Source organism: Sinohyriopsis cumingii, chromosome 9 (genome assembly GCF_028554795.1).
Source record: "Sinohyriopsis cumingii isolate HCF-2022 chromosome 9, ASM2855479v2, whole genome shotgun sequence".
Lineage (NCBI taxonomy): Eukaryota > Metazoa > Mollusca > Bivalvia > Unionida > Unionidae > Sinohyriopsis > Sinohyriopsis cumingii.
Window position 1 is genome coordinate 44,790,897 of NC_142969.1, and position 23,682 is coordinate 44,814,578.

General features: G+C 34.2%; 1 protein-coding gene across 1 annotated transcript; it reads right to left on the reverse strand.

Moving 5' to 3' along the window:
• Positions 1-3,827: 3,827 nt before the first annotated feature.
• LOC149791708 (angiotensin-converting enzyme-like) lies at positions 3,828-22,912 on the reverse strand. Its single transcript, XM_089969466.1, has 12 exons — positions 22,886-22,912; positions 19,993-20,080; positions 17,440-17,583; positions 15,906-16,097; positions 14,879-14,976; positions 14,087-14,250; positions 13,224-13,348; positions 11,427-11,525; positions 9,543-9,687; positions 8,114-8,212; positions 6,871-6,993; positions 3,828-4,276 (listed from the first exon to the last, which is right to left on the reverse strand). The coding sequence occupies exons 1-12, from the start codon at positions 22,910-22,912 to the stop codon at positions 3,991-3,993; spliced, it is 1,590 nt and encodes a 529-aa protein (XP_089825592.1). The 3' UTR covers positions 3,828-3,990.
• Between the last annotated feature and the right edge of the window lie 770 nt (positions 22,913-23,682).

Consider the following 23,682-nt stretch of genomic DNA (forward strand, 5'->3'; position numbering starts at 1 on the left):
GTCATTTTCTCCTTATCGCAACAAAAGGCCTCTCTACAGTAACGAGTTGGCAAAGTTATTAACAGCTGCGTGCTCTCTGTTCGGATGAAATTTACTTTTGGTCAGACTAGCAACTATTTTCCGGTCCGTATCTCGCCTTGTTAGTTAATTTTTCTGTTCCATATGTGATTAGGAAGTTCCACGACGCTTTCTTTTCGGCTTGTTCACTTTGCGATCTGTGTGTTTATTTGCGATCTATTTAAATAAAGGAACTATTTATAAAGGACGCAGTGCAACTGCTGCTGATTCCAGCTCAGCAAATACCAGGGTTGTGATTGATGATTAATCAGTTAATTTGTTTTGTGTATAATAAAATCAATGTATCACGGTGTTATACAGTGATAGTCTTATAGGTTGACATATTTTCATGGATAGTGACATTTAAGCTGCCAATAAATGTTATCTGGTACAGTTCAATCGCATGACAGATTGATTTGACCGGAAAACGTTAGGACAAATGGTCAAATAACAGGAAGAACATAAAACATTTATTTATTTCCACTGACCCGCATAATGTACCCTTCATGTAACATTAATGTGTCATATTATGTAATATTAATGTATCATATTATGTAATATTAATGTATCATATTATGTAATATTAATGTACTCTATTATGTAAAATTAATGCATCATATTATGTAATATTAATGTATCGTATTATGTAATATTAATGTATCATATGTAATATTAATGTACTATATTATGTAAAATTAATGTATCGTATTACGTATTAATGTACCCTATTTTGTAAAATAAATATATCATATTATGTAATATTAATGTACCCTATTATGTAACATTAATGTACCCTATTATGTAAAATTAATGTACCCTATTATGTAACATTAATGTAACATATTATGTAATATTAATGTACTCTATTATGTAATATTAATGTATCATAATATGTAAAATTAATGTACCCTATTGTGTAACATTAATGTACCCTATTATGTAATATTAATGTATCATAATATGTAAAATTAATGTACCCTATTGTGTAATATTAATGTACCCTATTATGTAAAATCAATGTACCCTATTATGTAACATTAATGTACCCTATTATGTAACAGATGACTTAGGAAAGTTGCCACCAGTGACGATTAGGTTTGCTAACTTAGCTTCATACTGAAAGTCTTTCATGAACTAAAATGATTATAACAATTATGAATGTTATTTCGTCTGTCTTGTGGCAATGAGCAGGATGTACAAGACGGCAATACATCGGGTTGGCCTAACATCAAACACTCCAGCTGAGCATTGTACTCCTGTTGCGGACTTGCAAAACCCAACTGAGTGAGCGAGTTCGAGCAAAGAATTCAAATCCGTCCGTTGCCTCGGTGGAAGAATCGACGACACAGACTGTTTCGACAAATGGCACGAATGTGTCAGTTGCCGATTTTGATGAGCTTTGTGAGAGTGCTTGCATGAAGATCTTATGAGTGAAAGGATTGTCCAGAGCTGGGGCGAGAAGATCCAGCGGGAGGAACGAGCTGGGCCGAGAAGATCCAACGAGAGGAACGAAAAGGAGGGTAAGCCGTATGAGTCTTACTGAGATTAAGAAGTTTGTAGGGGTTATGCAGCCTCCCAGCAATAAATTGGTTCATGCTTTTGGGAACGACGTCACGTTGATAGAGGTAGCGACGAGGCTTATTTCCCGATACAAACAGCATGATAGTAGAAGGGCATCCCTTTAAGAATGGTGTAGATGAGATTTTGCGAGTTTTAGTGAATACTTTTTTTTAAAAAAACAGAATTTACAACACGTATTGGGCCAAGATATAAACATGGTGCTTTCTTAAATGCGACTGGTGTATCTACTAAAAGGAATTATCGGCTTTTTCATAGACCACATCCAAGGCCGCCGAGATCTTGTTATAAAAATGTCAAATTTAGTGCATGTGCAATCAATGTGGCTTTGGGTGATATCTACCCATTGAGACGTGAATGTTTTTTTGTGTTTAGAGATTTGTTTAATTATTAGTACAGTTTATGTTGATTTCATAGATGCCTAGAAATCTTTTGATATAAATAATAACTATACTCTCCTCAGATAACTGGTTGATATTTAAACGCACTAGGCTCTACACAGTGCTTCAGGCACGTTTGTCCGCAGGATGAAATAAATTATACATACAAACACCAAACTCTAAATAACCAGAGATATATTGGGCTATTACATGCATGAATTTTTAACAAGAAGAGTCTGCAGAAAAAATTAAATAATGAAAAACAAGACCAGAAATAACTGGGAAAAGGTCTTAGAGTGTGTATACTATTTGGACTATTTGGTGTTACTGTCAGATTAGGAAACATGTATAACAATGATCGAAGATGGGATGCCGTTTGTAGTTACGTGCTCATCATGCAAAAATCCAAGTTGGGGACCTAATTCCATGCTGAGAAGAAAGGACGACAACCATGCGTGGCGAAAATCACCGCTATTCTAGACCAGATATTACAAGATGTATCAGTGATTTTATAACCCGGTAAAGTTATGGATGGAGTAGGTAGTTAAAGAAATATATCATGAAGATGATTTACGGTTAAGTTATGCGTGGAGTATGTAGTAAAACAAATATGAAATGAAAATGATTTACGGTAAGGTTATGCGTGTAGTAGGTAGTAAAACAAATATGAAATTGAAAATGATTTACGGTAAGGTTATGAGTGTGGAGTAGGTAGTATAATGACTTTTTAATGAAAATGACTTACCGATTATAATTGCATAATGATAACGTAAGAAAATAAAATATCAGAGAAATCAGTCTCGAGAATGCATGGTACTAACTTTGATTACATGAAATTATTTGTGGGTTTAATGCGTTTTCTAGATCCTTTCATTGACAATGATTGCTTGTCCCGAGGCCCTTGGAAATACAGGGTAAAAAACTGTCTCAAGCCACATCGTGCAGTTTGTTTGGCATTGCTTTGCTAAGAGTTACAAAATTTTCAGGTCATAAGTTCACACCAAGAACGGGAAGAGGGAAGAAAAAAAACGTCGAACACACTTGGAGCTTTATCAACTTTAAAAGAAAATTAAACCAGTTATATATAAAACAGGTTCCTGCTTTTTTAGATATAAAATAGGAAATTATGACTAATAACGCTAATTTATAACTACATGTTTACAAGATATACATGCACATAATACGCGAACAACTAAGGTCCATCTCTTTTCCAATCAGTTACATTTTTAACCCCATTCCTGTGATTGAATACTCCATTTGTCATTCACGGGGGAAGGAGACCTGCAATACCGACTGCAGTGGTCACATTTTGGACCAAATGTTAAGGCAAATGGCCTGAAGACTAGTCTGGATCCAAAGGTATTCCATCAATTTTATTTTTCTTTTACTAAAAAGCGGTAGGTTGTGGGTTCGAACCCCGACCGAGTCATACGGAAGACTTGTAAAATGGTAGAAACAGCTGCCTCACTTGGTGCTCAGCATTAACACGTTAGTGTTAAGGACTGGTCGGCCTGGTTGAGGGATAATGTGACTGGGTGGGACATCATGCTACATGTCTACGGAATGATGCCGCAGTGCTAGACATCACAAAAACTGTTACTCTGGAGACATCGTAGCTATATACCTGAAAATTTGTTAAAGTGTGTGTGTGTGTGTGTGTGTCTGTGTGTGTGTGTGTTTAATGGGCATACGAGAGAGATAGTACTGGGCCGGACACAGAATAAACCTTGGAAACCTACCTTTTTCTTAACGAATAATGAGCACTTAAGCTTTTTGTTGCGGAATAATCCACTCCTCTTTGATATGGCTGATATTAGTGTGTTAGATTGTGCTGCAACATATAGCTTTAGTTTTAATATGTATAGAGAATATCAGGTCAACACACTAGTCATAGTGGCAAGGTAAACTATCGCATAACCGTGGCCGTGCTGGCTTCTTATATTGAATATTTCATATTTACAATGCAATCCTTTTATTAATCCCCAATATGATTCATGATTAAATGCACACACAGGTATGTCCACGATAAGAAGACGATATTTCCACGGAGGACATATGCCGCTTTGTTTGGAACGTTATAATTGTCTCGACATTCATCTGTCCACTCCAAATTCTGCATGTACGATGAAGTTTCATGGAGGAGCCAATTACTCAACGGCCGGAAGTACTCTAGAAGAGGTGCGACGTCTAAGTTTCTACTTCCGGTTAAAGTTTCCAGCAATTCTGGCCAGGGCCTGGATCTTCCGAGTTGTAACATATTCCTGTTAACAACATAACTTCTTAAAATGTCTGCTTTTGTGCTTATCATAGCATGGCTTATAATGTTACGAGTGACGAAATTTTCAATGCAAGAAAAAACAAACACTCTGCTATTACACTTATCAAAAGTCATGATTTGAAATGGTGAGTAACTTTGCTGTGTTTAATAGTAGGTACATGTTAGGGGCAAATATTAATCTGGACAAGAATCTTACAATGCACTGCGAAGTCTCTAGATCAAGAAAAATAGGTCACTGTGACCTATTTTGCCCAAAGTGAGTGGAACCCTCCAAGACGAATAGACCCATCAAGTTATGTTAGTGTATACACACCAGTGTCAGGGAATCTGAACTTAATGCAAAATGTTAGTGCAATTACTGGAACATATAAAGTAGTTCACTGTGACCTCTTTGTTCTCATGGTAAGTAGTGCTTGCAGAAATGAATATGTACTGGAGCCCAGTGAATGTACATACAACAATGTCAAACAAACTGAGCTAAATACGAAAAGTTCTGGCAATAACTTCAGCCTAAAGAGTATGTCACGCTGACCTCCATTTTCCCAGTGTGAATACACTCGTCAAGTTTGAAGACTGTACATACAGCAGTGTCAGAGAGGCTGAGCTAAATGCAAATAATTACCGTTGGCACCAACGCCAACAACGAGCATAAGCATCGTAGATGAGACAATAAAATGGAGACTGAAATGCGAGTAATAATTGTGGAATATAATGACCATGTAGTTGATTGTGTCGACGAAATAAACCTGAAGAAAAGTACCCCTGACGTGGGAAACTTGAGTCAGATTACTCAAACAATTTCAATTCAACGAGATTACACTATAAACAAGAGTTAATAGTTTAACATTATTTTAATGCCATAACTTATCTATTCATCCTCTCGGCGATACATAAAATCTTTCCTCGTGGTGTGAGCCACCGTACAGGTAACTCGTAATGTAAGCCACCGTCCAGGTAACTTGTGATGTAAGCTACATAACGGAGTATTTGCTTACACTGATCAAAGCCTAAAAGTTCGATAATGTCATTTAATTCATTAACAAAAACTTAAGATTGATTTCACGACACTTACTGATGAAAATCTGATATTGAACGCTTATGAAATGAATTAATTTCGATCCAAAAGAATTATGAGGCCTTTAACCCGTCTTTTGTACATTATGTATGAAAATGGTTCTGCTCCGAAATAATAATAATAATAATAATAATAATAATACTTCACCATTCAGATCAAAAGACATGCTTAAAGTTTCTTTGACCTAAAGAAGACTCGTTGTTTCTGAGATACTTTGTTTAATTTTATTACACTGAGATACTTTGTTTAATTTTGTTACACTATGAGATACTTTGTTTAATTTATTACACTGAGAGATACTTTGTTTAATTTTATTACACTGAGATCCTTTGTTTAATTTTATTACACTATGAGATACTTTGTTTAATTTTATTACACTGAGATACTTTGTTTAATTTTATTACACTGAGATAATTTGTTTAATTTTATTACACTGAGATACATTTTTAATTTTATTACACTATGAGATACTTTGTTTAATTTTATTACACTGCGAGATACTTTGTTTAATTTTATTACACTGAGATAATTTGTTTAATTTTATTACACTGAGATACATTTTTAATTTTATTACACTATGAGATACTTTGTTTAATTTATTACACTGATATACTTTTTTAATTTTATTACACTGAGATACTTTGTTTAATTTTATTACACTGAGATACTTTGTTTAATTTATTACACTATGAGATACTTTGTTTAATTTTATTACACTGAGATCCTTTGTTTAATTTTATTACACTGAGATACTTTGTTTAATTTTATTACACTGAGATACTTTGTTTAATTTTATTACACTATGAGATACTTTGTTTAATTTTATTACACTGAGATCCTTTGTTTAATTTTATTACACTGAGATACTTTGTTTAATTTTATTACAGTATGAGATACTTTGTTTAATTTTATTACACTGAGATACTTTGTTTAATTTTATTACACTATGAGATACTTTGTTTAATTTTATCACACTGAGATACTTTGTTTAATTTTATTACACTGAGATACTTTGTTTAATTTTATTACACTGAGATACTTTGTTTAATTTTATTACACTGAGATACTTTGTTTAATTTTATTACACTATGAGATACTTTGTTTAATTTTATTACACTGAGATCCTTTGTTTAATTTTATTACACTGAGATACTTTGTTTAATTTTATTACAGTATGAGATACTTTGTTTAATTTTATTACACTGAGATACTTTGTTTAATTTTATTACACTATGAGATACTTTGTTTAATTTTATCACACTGAGATACTTTGTTTAATTTTATTACACTGAGATACTTTGTTTAATTTTATTACACTGAGATACTTTGTTTAATTTTATTACACTGAGATACTTTGTTAAATTTTATTACACACTGACATACTTTGTTTAATTTTATTACACTGAGATACTTTGTTAAATTTTATTACACACTGACATACTTTGTTTAATTTTATTAACTATCTCCAAGTAAGTTCCATTACTTAACATACTGACGTTTACCTTAGTCGAGCCCCAGCTTCTCTAGAATCGGAGATGCTGCACGTGTGCAACGGACCTGTGTGATTCGCCGCCTGGCACAATGCTTTATGGAACTGGAACTGTAAAATGTAACCTACGAAGTACCTGTAATATAAATAACTCAAAGTATCAGTTTTTCATTTTTCCATAAATAATATATCATAACAAAATTGTAACATAGCAAACTTTAGTCATTAAAGGAGCAATTGATTCAGATTTATAAGATTGTAACTGAACTCGCTGGAAAAATATTTTTTAAAAACCCACCAGATATGCACAACAGATTCCCGGATGAGGGTCAACTGTCTAGAATTTTCGATAAGTATTTACGTCTAAAAGCACGTAATCCCAGTATGACCTTGACAAAAGCCAATCATTTTACTCTAAGAATAAGATAATAAAAAGTTGTTTACTTGTCTCATTGATTTCTGAATCAAGGTCAGAAACTAATTAAAAAATAGAAACAGTTTTCTATTATTAGGTATTTATGAAAAGATTAAGGTCAAACTAAATTTTCTGGAAAATATCAAATTCCTAGTAAACAAAATTACATTACATTGACATGTACTGAAATTAAAAACAAAAAATTTAAAACTTACAAACAATTAAATTAATTCAAATATTAATTGAATCAAATATACATGAATAAAAAATATATATATATATATATATATATATATATATATATATATATATATATATATATATATATATATATATATATATATATACTACAGTGTAAAGCAACAAGATCAAATAAGTTTTAAAATATTTATATTCGATTTTAAGAAAGTCGTATTTGAACCTGAGAGCATATATATATATATATATATATATATATATATATATATATATATATATATATATATATATATACTTCATGGGACAATTTAATTTCCCTTGCAGAATCCTACTTAATCTTGAGGTTAACATAACATCATCACTTTTCTTACTCATATACGTGGCTTAAGTGTATTACGTTTTTTGTTATATATATATATATATATATATATATATATATATATATATATATATATATATATGGGCATTCGGAAAAACCAGACCCAAAGCTAGTGTAAATGACTAGAAATCCTCAAATACAGTGATGTTATCCCTAATCTGCATTCATTTTTGCTCTCAAATCCATCCCAAGGAATCAGGGCTCATTTCTTTAGTAAATGAAAGGATATATTAATATGATGACTAGAATTGAATTGTGTATTACCTGATGTATGGTTCATTTGCAGCAACGTGGTAATGTGACCCTGGATCAAAATCCGACTCTGACCTGTGTACAGGTGGAGAAACGCCTTGATATTCGCACCTGTGGTAAGAAATGGACCTCATGTCTCTACGAACCAGTGAAACAATACTTTGGGAAGGCTATTTTATAATTCGAGAGAGGGCCTCTGTGTGTGTGTGTGTGTGTGTGTGTGTGTGTGTGTGTGTGTGTCTAAAATTATGTTTACTATTTTGTGGTTTCTTAACGTTTTCCTTGATTTGGTGAAATACTAAAGATAAACAGTCTTTACAAGTCAGCTTGGAAAATGTCCTATTTTGGACGTATGCACATAACAATCACGCGATTAGTTAAAGAGTTTCAATGCTAGCGAGGATCGGTTAAAACGCACGATTAGTCGAAGGCCTTCAATGAGATCCAAGATTAGCTTGATCACACGATTAGTCAAAGGGCCTTAAATGCTAGCCAGGATCGGCTAAATCACACGATTCTTCGAAGGGCCTTTAATGCTGGTCAAGATCTGCTAAGACAGACGATTAGTAGAAGGCCTTCAAACTGGGTAGCATTTGCTAAATCAAACAGATTAAAGTTGATTTCCTTGCACTGTACCATTTTGGAATCCCTATCCTGGATTCTAAATCTGTCAATACTCCTTGTCTGCTATTTAAATTAAATTTCATGATTCATATAGTCCTATATACTCATAAAATTAATAATATTGCAACGAATTATAATTGTTTATTTCATGACGTCTCTAACAAATATTACTTGGAAAAATGATTGTCCAGTTCTTATAAACGTTTACATTCTTGCATAAATTTAATACATAACAGATCCATCCATGGAGCAATAATTCTAAAATTTGACCATCTCCAACCAGCCACTCAAAACAAAAAAATAAATAAAGTGTAGCCCCTGTTCCACCGCTGTCTCATCTCCGTCATGATCTTTACCCTTAGGGTCAAGTCTCAGCGGGGGTGGGGTGGGGATGTATCATTGACTTAGGAGTCAAAGTCAGTTGCATGGATAAAATCATTCTCAGACATGATGGTCTCATAAATTGGGTCTGCATAAAAAAAACAACGCCTGCGACCATGGACTGCAACAAAATTTTAGAGCAGTTGTGCACATCTACAGAAAAGCCTTATCATATACTCGAGTATAATGTTTTTATTCTAAATAGTGTAGGTGGAGTTAGGCAACATTACTCACGCAATCTGGTCTGGACAGGCAGGGGCTCTTAATCTCGGCATATTCTTTGAAATAAGGATGATACAAATATTAAATGATGCATATTTTCAACAACTGTTTAATTTAAGTTTTAGATGTACAGTTTTCAAAATTCTAAAACAAATTGACAGAAATACCATTACTGTTTAATCAAGCTACAACATGTAAAAATGTTCTTGTTTACCGTAATTTCCACCACATAGTGTTGTAGTCGGATGGTAAAATCTGTCCCCTAAAAACGCTCCAACGCCATTTGTCCACCACATATCCAAAAGGCATAAAAGCAATTTTCTGTAAAGCAACTTCTAGTAGAAAGTTGATGTCATTTTCTGAAAATTAATAATATAAAAATAATACTGCAGTATTGATCTAGGATAGGTCACATAACGACTATGTCTACTGTTATTGTCATTAACATACTTGTGTTTGACTTCTGTATATTTACAGTAAATGAAGATATCAACGTATCTGAGCGGACAAGGTTGGTAGCTCGCAAACAATATAGATTCAAACGGAAACGTTTACAGGCCACGTTCATGCTCTTTCAGATGTTATCACTGCTGTTAGGCTGTTTTCACCATGGAGTTATTCAAAACTTAATCCATCGTCTCCGTGTCTTAGTACACGAGCACTGGAACCTACTTTACGTCTCTAACAATGGCTCAAATACAGTCCATAACAAGGGGAAATAGTACCAAACTAAGAACCACGACTCCTATGCACATCGTTGTGACGTAGTTGGTATACTGTGTCATCTGTCATCACTCGAAATAGAAAATTTCGGATTTTTCCTCCTACATATTAGAAAAAGTCTTAACCTTCTGCTCTTAGTACGTTGTAAAGAAAATATCGCATAAAATGCCATTTAAATAGAGTTTGATAAAGTTATCAAAGTGTACGGTCCCTTTCAGGTCACATCTTACCACCAGATTTAGGGTCTTGTGGCAGAATTTTCCTAACAAAGGGAGATAACTCATAAAGCGGTGTGTGTGTGTACAGGATCCTAGTCTGCAGCAGACCTCTAAGTCGCATTCTGATACACTGCGACCAGTTTCTCTCTCTCTCTCTCTCTCTCTCTCCAGTTTGTAGCTCTTTTTACACGTGACAAGTATTAATAAGATTATTAATTACTTGCATTTTAATCACTTCTTGATTGTTTTGCATTATCTGTATATCTCAGCCTATGGAAGCAATCGGTGGAAGTATTTGAAAAAATGTTTAGAGTCGTTACAATATTTTTTTTTATAAAGAACAACAAAAACAATCAGCCAAGGTAAACAGATGTTATTTGGTGACTATACTGCGCTTCATCGTTTTCACAAGAATTTTTTTTCCAAAAAAACATTGATTATAATAAAACTTTTAACAATATGCTGCTTTGAATCAGACACGCTTTTCAAGATGGTGGCATCCTTTCAGAAGCAAGCTATTATCTTTAATTTGACTCTAAGCAATGTTTGTCGAAATCGAGGTAGTACACCAAAGTCACCGAATCCGTAGCTATTTACCTCAAACAGTTTTCTTGTCTGTGCGGCTCTGGTTTATTACAATACTTGGCTGATTTTTGTATGTGGATGAAACATGAAGTCACTGCTCTTTTTGTTTCACATGCTCGTGACGTACAAAAGTGAACCTGAGTAAATAAACTCAGAAGCTCTACGTCGGGACACCGAATCCTATAGTTGATGTCTAGGGCTGGAGATCCTAAAACTCCTTAATTGCCACTACCAACCAATTAAAAGCAACCTTTCAAAAGCGACATCATTTGCGATTGGTCGAAATTAAATCTCGAGCTTAAACTGAACAGTTTTATCATGTGATCCTTATTTTTATTCGTTGCGCTGCCTAACAGCTTTCTAACTTATGTCACATGTCACCCTGCAGACTAAAGATTGCAACAATACCCCAATGTAGAAATATAGATACAATATGTAAATGAAATTTTTAATATATCAAGCACCAAAATTGCATTTTATACTAAGTTCTTTAACCGATGCATGGTTTTACAGAGAGAGAGAGAGAGAGAGAGAGAGAGATAAAGGATACCCAAAAGGAAAATAATACATACTAAAGTCAAAGCTCAGCGACTTGAGTATTCCCAGAGTATGTAGATATGACGGCGTCTGAACCGATAGAGATATCGCTCCTCCAACAGCCTCGTGAAACCCTGTTTAGATATCAACATTTTTTAAATCGTTTACTAACATAAGTTTAAAAATAAAAATTGGTTTTGATACATTTACTCTATCTGGCTTTGGAAACTACTTTTCGGCAATACATTCAGGTTCATTCACGATAATACCACCACCACCAACCAAAAAAAAAAATAATTAACAATTATTTAAACTTTGTTGCCTCTTATAGCATGCCAAATTTCAGTGAATTAGATGTACCCCAAGCATCGTATCTAATTTCAGTGATTTAGATGTACCCCAAGCTTCGTATCTAATTTCAGTGATTTAGGTGTACCCCAAGCATCGTATCTAATTTCTGAGTCTAGAGTCTGGACTTTAGTTCCGTGCTCAAAGATTATAATTTGTTTGTTCGGACACAGCGGGAGGGAGTAATTCAGTAATATAGTCTGGAGTTTGGCTCGTTTAATGTTGTACAGTGTTAATAGGTTTTGTCTTTTTCTTCTAGACTGCAGACTTTCCCACCCTGTTTCAAAGTAGAGAGACTGCCTACTAGTGTATTTTATAAGTCATGTGACTATTATTGCCTCTTCGAGCTGTAGTTTTTCCAATGTTTTGAATCGATCAACGAACATCCATCCCACACTACACTGGCCTATTCCATAGTGATGGGCTTCCTTATATCGATGATAGTTACTCTTGAGTGTTGAATACTAAAATTAGATATAATACTTTGAATACCTACAGGTCAGTATAATTTAGCATGCTAATGGAGGCAACAAGCTTTTGATTTTTTTTAAATATCCGGACTTAATTCTAACTAACCCTACAGAGGATAACGGTTTGTTCCTTTTACATATTTAACTTCTGCTTGGGCATCATGTTCAGAAGGTTTTGGTAATGCAGGATCCGGTTACCATAATATTCATAAAATCCATCCTATGTGATGTACGTTTCGGTAATACAGGATCCGGTTACCATAATATTCATAAAATCAGTCCTATGTGATGTACATTTCGGTAAAACAGGATCCGGTTACCATAATATTCATAAAATCCATCCTATGTGATGTACGTTTCGGTAATACAGGATCCGGTTACCATAATATTCATAAAATCCATCCTATGTGATGTACGTTTCGGTAATACAGGATCCGGTTACCATAATATTTATAAAATCCATCCTATGTGATGTGCGTTTCGGTAATACAGGATCCGGTTACCATAATATTCATAAAATCCGTCCTATGTGATGTACGTTTCGGTAATACAGGATCCGGTTACCATAATATTCATAAATTCCGTCCTATGTGATGTACGTTTCGGTAAAACAGAACATGGTTACCATAATATCCATAAATTCCACCCTATGCTATGTACGCTTCGAAACAGAAATTGATAGAACAAGAAAAAGTAAGATCAAATCGGAAAGCAGATGAATTATTTTCCCTCTACTGGCCTGAACCCATTTTAAGGACACATTATGTTAACATTCGAGTCACTAGTATCATCCCATATAACTTGTATGGACTTGAAAATGGACAAAATAATTTATATCTATTATCGTCCTTTTACTTTATATTTTTACTCTAAATGTTTATCGATATATGTTCTAGGAAGGACGCTATTCAAGGTGCGAATAAAGTTATTTTTGTTATATTTACAGAGCACAATCACCTTGAGAGTACCTCAAAGCACATAAATATGTTTTGACATACATAAGTCATCTCTTACCGGGATTAGCGCCATCTCTAAAAGACACTGGCAAAGTTTCGCTGTGGAGATGGTAATAAATATGACCGAGCTCGCGGTGAATGCGAAGGAAATCTTCCATCGTCACTTCGGCGCACATTTTGATCCTGTTAGAAATATAAATTTTCGAACAAATTCACATTCTTGTACTGTTCTGTTCCGTAGGTAATTCCTACATTTACCTGCATCAAGATATTTACTTTTTAGACATAAGCAGTGTATATACAATATCTCAATGTAATGTCGTGTTTAGAGATCAGGAAAGATCTGTCACGCCAAGTTCATAAAGTCAACAACAGAGAGTAGGTTGAAGAAAGTCTTCCGTGTGGTATTTAACTTATGGATTCCCACTGTGAGTGAAAAAGAATCACGTTCAGGATTATGGAATCAAAGTTTGCAGATATGCATCCATTTTGTGAGAGCAGTCGAAATGACCATAAAAAATTTAACATATGGACATTAAGATAAGACACCTACTTGAATTATCAGGTAGCTTCAGATATAAGATCAAGATGCCCTTTTGGATTCAATATAAGGCCGTAGAGAGCGATCACGTGCCCTGGGGTAACAAACACCCGGGCCTCTCCTAGTTGTTGTTCCAAATAAAGTTTTCCTTAATAAAATTAAAAAGTGTCGTTCGGCCCGAGCCCCGGGGATGTATCCCCGATTGCCACCCCCTCTTGTCGGCCCTACCGATATGCTACTTTGGTTTCTATATGATTCTAAGGCATGTTTTTCGTAAATGTATCATGTAAAGCATGTATTCTTTCCTTATTAGACGATACAAATACATGATGTATGAACTGATACAACACTATGATACACATTATCTGGATCCTACTAACCTGACGTCATTTGTGTAAAGGTACCACGCTGAGGCCTCACAGTCATTTCCCCCTCCTGGCTGAGTGAACACGGACTTGGTCCAAAAGGACGGACTCAGACGGTCAAATCCAAGAGAAACAAAGAAATTTTCGGCTGCCTCAAACATTTTTCTAACGGTGTATGTCTGCAAAAGCAATGTATATACCTTCTTGTTATTAAGTAAGAACCACGTTATTCAATCGTTGTGCTCAAGACACATTAATCCAGCCACATGGAAAATTTTATTATTTTATTTAAAACCAAGAATTGCAACCTCACAAAATTTATAACGAAGAAATTGTACATGTGATTAATGGAAAAACATATGACGATGATTGGCCATATCTCTTGTAAAATTAATCAAGAAACACTCTCTTCGATCAGAATGGGATTTCTAATGGCTTAGATCCGAATCGGACTCTCTACCCAACATATTTGAAATTAAGCCACCCTCAGAACCACGCTAGATTGAAAATAGCGTTCAATTCCTACGAAATTTTGCTTTGGAAAGAATGCCGTCTAAAATATTATATTAAACTATCCCTCTTCATGTAGGGAATGGGTATAGCACGTACGACAGCTAAAACGAACATCGTATGCCTGCCTAAAATACGAAATTAAGCATCGAGGAATATTGCTTATGCCTTTTCCAAAGGTATTAATTTTAACTTTTTTCTTTGCGTATCTGCTTTGGTCCCTTACTTCTTCGTCCGAAAACAAAAATGGCTATTGCCAAATGACTCTTATTCTGCGTCACATTAGTATGAATCTACCTCCGATCTCAGATTTGATGTGATGTCAATTTTCTGGAGACCTGGGTATGGTGTCACGAGATCAATGATATTCATCCAGTTTTCAGCCCACATGTTCCCTGAAACGCAATGAATGTCTGAAATTATTGGAGATTTCAGTTTATGATCTTTATGTTTATAATGCTTAAATAATATATCGTATTTAAATACAAACGCTAATTATACTGACACTACAAAAACTGTCTCGGCATGAATATATTTTCTTTTGTTTAATCTCGTGATGATGTAACTTATTTTTAGCTTATTTTCATTGTAAAGCAAAGGGATCCGACACATCTACTAAGAGTTTTAATTTGTCCTTTCGTAATAAGCAATAACATTACTACACAATGTAGATTTATAGTATGCATGTACGTTTATAATGCTAATTTGTTTGAAAATAAAATATTTTACTTACATAACTTACTTATCATTATCATTCAAAAAAATTCGTTAAGCTAATTAAACGGTTACTGGTCGTATAAATATCAAATGCTATTTTCTAGGTCCTTTTGCTTTACTTGGTTCCTATATTATCTGATAATCTTGCAGAATATCCCGCTTCTATGCCAGGGTAAACTTCTAAAACTAAAATAAAAACTATACTCAATATTGACAATATTTTGAGTCTCCAATAATGGCCTTTGAAACTGCTGCAATGTCTCACGCTGTCTTAGATGATGAGGAATTAAAATTTAGCCTATAATCATCCTGGTTGAAGTTGTAAAGCTGAATTTTCAGTAAAAGAACAGTTAGTCTTACAAAGAAAATGAAATACAGCAATTGTAAGTTTTGTATCAGGAGCCGTTAGTTAACCTGCATTCATATAATTATAGCAACATTCGATTGTGGCTTTTGACTTTGAGAGTAATGCAGCCTTATCGAAACCTGTGCCGTGCGAAAAGAGTTTTGTTGAATGTGCGTTGAGACAAGGACAAGGAGCACTACGAAGACATATATAAGCACAAAATGAAATTTGAAGATAGCAAACAATAATATTCTGACAAACCAAGGAGATGTGCAGGGATGTGTCCGGAGATAGGGAAGAGCTTTCGTCCATATTGATGCCAGAGTTGGTGTTTGACGTAAGTGTGAAGCATGCCGTATAGAGGGCGCACTTGTTTCCATATCTCCTCTAACTCGGACTCGAACTTACTACTCTCATATCGGGACAGCCAATACTCTGCCATGTTCGGATATCCTGAGAGAAATAGGGATACATATGATAAGGGCATTGCCACAAGGATCATTCCAATAGGAAAGTGTAAAGAAGGAAACTTGTTCCATTCTCTTCAGCTACTGTATACATTTTTACACTTTACCTAATAAGTTTAAATACTTTTTGCGCACCTTTTATGTTTAATTACATTCTTCAGGGTCGAGAAAATTTACTTTCGATTATCAACACCTAAAAGGTTGCTTTGATCAAGATATTTCTGTTCTGAATTATTGACCAATCATACGATAAATGTTTGAGCTAAATATGAGCTGGGGTACAAGAATCTTGTTTGTAATTTAATTGGTCTGAAAATCCTAACATTCTTGAACTTGAGTTTCAGCCTGATTTTTTTTTTGACCAATCATAAACGATGTTACATTTGAACATTCGTTCGAGACTGGCAGAAACTCAATCTGAAACTCAAGTTCGAAGTTATTTTTAATGTAACTTCTGGCTGGTTGAAAGTGAAAAATAAATCAGTGTCAAACACTAGCTCAGATTTGTATGACCTCTGGGCCAAGCCCTATCAAACCATTTTTAAAATAATCACTGATATATTTGGTTCACATTGATCGGCAATTATGTTTCGTGAACAGCTTCTCACAAACATTAAGACATTGTATTTGCTTTACGTCTTATGGTAAACATGTTACTATCATACTTGTGAATATATAACTGACACAGTTTGAAACATAGTTTTGAAATATCTATGTTAAATATTGCGGGAAAAGCATGTTAAAATATTTCCAGACATAAATTAGAAGTCATAACTTCTATGAGGTGGATAATCAGAAGTCATAACTTCTATGAGGTGTATATTTCCGAAATTTTTCCCTTTCATGCGACTCCTTTAATCAAAATATGTTATCCACAAAAAGATTACAGAAGAAATTAATAGAATCGTGTTTGGGGTTGGCAATGGACAAGGAAGTCCCACTAGTGGAGGGGTTACATGATTTGCTATCTGTGAAGTTCTACTGAGACGAAAGAAAATAATGTTATCAGAAAATTGGATTTCCTTGGCTCAGAACCAACTTTTGCACTGATTATTTTCTCGCCTTTAAATATAATTGAAATACAATTAATTTATCTGTATTATTTGCTAATATTGCAAATACATGATTCATATTCAACAGTATACATCATTTCTAAAAGTGGAAGATTAGAACGTCGTGGAACCGACCCAAGACAATTGACATGAGACAACCTGACCAAGACGTGAAAAAAAATTGCAAAATTGCAGCATTTCTGTGTCATCCAACACCTCATCCAGTATGTATGCCTCTTTCCAGAATTATGTTAGTAAACGAATTTGGATTTCTACCTATGTAGCTGACCGCTTCGTTCTGCAGAAGAACAAGTTCTTCATACATTCCCCTGATCTTAGAACCCGTCTGGTCTCGCCATGACTGCCACGCTCTTCGAAGGTCAGACTGGTTCCTTGACTCGGCATATAGACGTCTTAGATCTATGTTTTATAACAAAGTATTACACAGTTATATTGTTTAGACGAGGTCAATTCATTTTTCCAAGAAACTGATAGGAGGTCCCATTTTTAAGTTTCACTGAATATTTCTGCGAGTGTTTGTTTCTTAAGCCCCATATTAATACGTTTGAACTTAATTCGAAAAATATTCTTGTTTTATCGATCGATTGTTAAAGCTTAGGTAATCTATGCTTGTACGAATTGTCTTTAATGAGAGGGAAATACACAATACTTAAGGGAGTACACAATACTTACAGGAGTACAAAATATTAATGGGAGTACACAATACTTACGGAAGTACACAATACTTTCGGAAGTTTACGATACTTAAGGGAATATACAATACTTAAGAGAGTACACAATACTTACGGAAGTACACAACACTTAAGGGAATACACAATACGTAAGGGTAAGGGCTTACACAATACTTTCGGGAGTACACGATACTTAAGTGAATACACAATACTTACACAGTACTTACGGAAGTACACAATGCTTTATCAACACTATTTTGCCTATTTAAAAAAAAAAAACAGCTAATCAGCTGTTTCTATAATTGTCGCTTAATCTCTTATGGTTTTTTTTTTTACCACAGCACAATATTACCCTCAGTCAGCATGGAAGTCTAGTATTCACATCACTTGTTACCCTCAGTCAGCATTGAAGTCTAGTAATAACATCACTTGTTACCCTCAGTCAGCATTGAAGTCTAGCATTAACATCACTTGTTACCCTCAGTCAGCATGGAAGTCTAGTAACAACATCACTTGTTACCCTCTGTCAGCATGGAAGTCTAGTAATAACATCATTTGTTACCCTCAGTCAGCATTGAAGTCTAGCATTAACATCACTTGTTACCCTCAGTCAGCATTGAAGTCTAGTAATAACATCACTTGTTACCCTCAGTCAGCATTGAAGTCTAGCATTAACATCACTTGTTACCCTCAGTCAGCATGGAAGTCTAGTAATAACATCACTTGTTACCCTCAGTCAGCATGGAAGTCTAGTATTCACATCACTTGTTACCCTCAGTCAGCATTGAAGTCTAGCATTCACATCATTTGTTACCCTCAGTCAGCATGGAAGTCTAGTAATAACATCACTTGTTACCCTCAGTCAGTTGTTGTTGTTGTTGTTGTAGGGTTTAACGCCATTTTCAGCACTAGATAGGCTATACATGGCGGCCAGTATAACTGGTGGAGGAAGAACCCTGGAAAACCCAGGGAAGAACCACCGACCCACGAGAAGCTACTGGCGGGCTTTCCCACGTACCCACGCTAGCCGAGCCTTGGACTCGAACCCACGCAGACAGAGGTGAGATGGCAGTGATCCACTCGGGGCCCCACCCTCAGTCAGCAATGGAAGTCTAGTATTAACATCACTTAGTTAAAATATGATGGCTTGGACTTGCGCAAAAAGGAAAGTCAACCGCATCTTTCATGTATGATTCATGTCGATGAATACTTCACTTTGGGCAAGGTCACTAGCATGCAATTCTAAGCCTCTGGGGTCATATATTTACCTGTGCAGTATTCAAGTTGGCAACTGGTTATATTTAAGTAAACCACAATTTACAACTTTCAAGGAGTCAAACAAGACAAAATCAATATACATTACAAAAATACTCACTGACATTCTGCCCTTTCTATGAATGAATGCTAAATATTTTCTTGAAATATATATATTTTACGTCAGACGTCATAACTCCTTATATAATCAATAGCAAAATGTATAACATCCTATAAAGCTTCCAATGACGTCCTATTGAAAGGGTTTAATATTTCTTTTTATTAAAATGTTAAATGTGCGAAACTTACGCCTTTATATAAAATGGATTATACCCGAATACGATGAAATGTCAAACTGTTAGGTAATCTTAGTCCAGTTGTGATGACCAATGACCAAACATACTGCTAATGAGCATTTGTTCTACCACAGTTCTTACCTGGGAACAACCATATACAATGGTTTTTGTAAAGAAATAAATCGGCGGTGTTATAGATTTTATATTTCTGTGTTGAAATCTCACCTGGATACAACCACATAAAGTGGTTCTCATAAAGGCAAACCTCGGGTGAATTATAGATTTATCTTGTCATGTTACAATCTCACCTGGATACAAACATATACAGTGATCTTCATAAAGGCAAACCTCGGTAGTGTTATAGACTTATTTCTATTGTGATATAAATGTACCTGGATGCAACTATATACAATGTGATGTGATCTTCGGGTGTGTTATAGATTTCTCGTGTTATGTTACAATGGATACAACCATATACAGTGGTCTTCAGAAAGTCAAACCTCGGCTGTATCCACACATGGCGGTCCTCATAAAGGCAAACCTTAGTTGTGTTATTGATTTTCCCATCTTGTGCTACCAAATCTTACCTGGATACAAAGACATACAGCGGTCCTCGTTAAGGCAAACCTCTGCTGTGTTGTAGATTTTCTTTTGTTGTATCACAAGCTCCTGTAACTGGTATGGAAAAGATATGCTGAACTAAACCTTCTCAAGAATATAAATATCCCTATGAATAGGAATCTCAATACTTTACATGGTTCAAATTAAGATAACTATGAATAGGAATATCAACCTTTATCATCGTTCAAAAATTAAGATACACTGAATATAACTATGAATAGGAATATCAACCTTTTTCATTGTTCAAAAATTAAGATACACTGAATATAACTATGAATAGGAATATCAACCTTTTTCATTGTTCAAATTAAGATAACTATGAATAGGAATATCAACCTTTTTCATTGTTCAAAAATTAAGATACACTGAATATAACTATGAATAGGAATATCAACCTTTTTCATCGTTCAAAAATTAAGATACACAGAATATAACTATGAATAGGAATATCAACCTTTTTCATTGTTCAAATTAAGATAACTATGAATAGGAATATCAACCTTTTTCATTGTTCAAAAATTAAGATACACTGAATATAACTATGAATAGGAATATCAACCATTTTCATTGTTCAAATTAAGATAACTATGAATACGAATATCAACCTTTTTCATCGTTCAAAAATTAAGATACACAGAATATAACTATGAATAGGAATATCAACCTTTTTCATTGTTCAAATTAAGATAACTATGAATAGGAATATCAACCTTTTTCATTGTTCAAAACTTAAGATACACTGAATATAACTATGAATAGGAATATCAACCTTTTTCATTGTTCAAAAATTACGATTCACAGAATATAACTATGAATAGGAATATCAACCTTTTTCATTGTTCAAAAATTAAGATACACTGAATATAACTATGAATAGGAATATCAACCTTTTTCATTGTTCAAATTAAGATAACTATGAATAGGAATATCAACCTTTTTCATCGTTCAAAAATTAAGATACACAGAATATAACTATGAATAGGAATATCAACCTTTTTCATTGTTCAAATTAAGATAACTATGAATAGGAATATCAACCTTTTTCATTGTTCAAATTAAGATAACTATGAATAGGAATATCAACCTTTTTCATCGTTCAAAAATTAAGATACACTGAATATAACTATGAATAGGAATATCAACCTTTTTCATTGTTCAAATTAAGATAACTACGAATAAGAATATCAACCTTTTTCATCGTTCAAAAATTAAGATACACAGAATATAACTATGAATAGGAATATCAACCTTTTTCATTGTTCAAATTAAGATATACTTTGTAAAGCAATTACTTAGTGTATAATTATAAATCCTTATTTCTTGCTGAATACTTATTACACTCGTATCGGTTGCTGATACAATTTGCATGACGTTTTTATTAATGATATCATATTGACCTGTGAAATTACGTCACCATCTTGATAAGAACTTGACGGTTGTGACGGTTTTTTACTAGTTTATTATAAGTCCCTATATTTGAATCAATGCAACACATTTTCAAGTTCTTGTGCTAAATTATGATTCTGAGCATTAGGAGGATTTTGATGAGAGTGCTTACTATTATTATTATTATTGGACCACTCTGGTGGCATAGTGGTTAGAGCGTCCGCCTATGATGCGGGGGAGGGGTCGATCGTTCGTACCCCGACCGAGTCATACCAAAGACTCATTAATAGGGTACTAACAGCGTCCTTGCTAGGAGCTCAGCATTAAGAGATTAGTGTTAGGACTGGTCGGTCTGGTGTCAGGATAATGTGACAAGGTGCGACATGATGCTAAATGTCTGTGGCATGATGCCCCAGTGCTAGACATCACTATAAACTGTCCCACTGCAGACAACGTAGCAATATGACTGAAAAATTGTTAAAGCTACTTTAAAAATCCAAAATACACACACATTATTATTATTATTATTATTATTAGTGCTGTGAAAATATATTTGCCTCACTGTATGGTCTCAGACAAGTCCCATCAATTATTATAGTTTTATATATTCAATCTTTTCCCCTACAGATCGTAAATAAAGTCAAACTGCAACCAAACTTTGGCACGTATAGTTGCTAACCATGTAACGTGGAACTATGTATATTTAATAACAAAAGATAATTTTAAAAAGACCTCCAGAGATGATAATAACGGGGTAACCATAATTGACAATTGTTATGCTTTAGAAGAAATTTTCAGCGCGAAGCCTTTATCTGTGGTAAAACTGGCATTGCAAATAGTACATCGGTTCGTAATTAGCAACCGATTTAACATTATAGTTTCAGTGGAAAACTAAATAGCTAAATTCAATAGAAGTGTTGCTTGAGAAGGACAAATGTGCTTATATCTTACAATCTTATTTATGTTGCATTAAACGCTTGTTTAAAACCAGCGATTCCACTTCTGAATACTTAAACGCAATGGTATTTGTGCAAAATAAAATCCACGGTTACACGATATTACAAACATAAATTTCTATGTTTCAACTACAAGTAGAGGTGTACTAGTATAGAACGCGACGCGAGAGTTCCAATTACCTAACTGCTTTTTCGTTGCATCTTAAGCTAAAGTCAAGGATGGAAAATATTACAATGGGACGGGACTTTTAATTCTTCAGCGTGACGATGGAAAGGTTAGTTTTTACACATGATATTTTGGTTCATATTTTAATTTTTTATTTCTTTAATTGATTTAAGGTATATAATTAATGGGATATTGAATTTATACTAAATAAAATATTCATGCGAACTCATCTTTTTTACGGTGGGGGTTGGTGCAGACTCACAAGCCAGCAATTCCTCTCCATGAATATTTTTGGGAAACAAAATCAATCACTTAAATATATCAAAGATGCAGAACTTATAGTGTACTTACCCTTTTATATTTGGAAATGTCCGCCATGGCACTTGCACCAATGTCTGATATAATTTTCATTTGGCGCTTTATATTCTCTGATCCAAATCGCGCCCAATCAAATTCTGACACTTTCACTGCTGCATTACGCTCAAAGGATGCCTTCAGTACCAAAGCTTTCATCTAAAAATGTCGGAGAAAATATTTTAACGCTACCATTTATCATTTTTTACCAGTTTAATATAGTACACATAATTTATTTATATTCAGCAGGATGATATTTAAACAAAAGAAACATTCAACGCAGACCCTAATTTTGTTTTGCAATTAATTATGCAAGAGCAACGATGTAAAAGCCAAAAACATACTTGCTAAAGGAGCATACATCTTGTAAATCGGTTGTGTTCTATTACGTCATAATTTCATAGAGACTTCACCGGAAATGGGTGAAACTTGTTCCAATATAAGTGTTACTTCAAATGTAGTCTGTCGTATCTCCACAAAAGTGGCATAGTTAAAATAACCAGCAATATCTCCAAGATAAATTGTAATTCTGTTTCCTTATCTCTTCTCATAATGTGTGTACAGCAAAGTATATAAATTGTACTTCAATATCCCTATCCCATAATATGCGACCAGCAATGTCTAGAGTAAGATAAATTGTACTCCTACGCTCATAGCTCTTACCGTGTGACCAGCAATTTTTATAAGATAAATTGTACTTCTATATCCTTATCCCATAATTTGTATCAGGTAAAGGTCTCTAAAACAAATAATACTTGTACGTCCTGTTTCATAATGTTTGACCAGCAATGTCT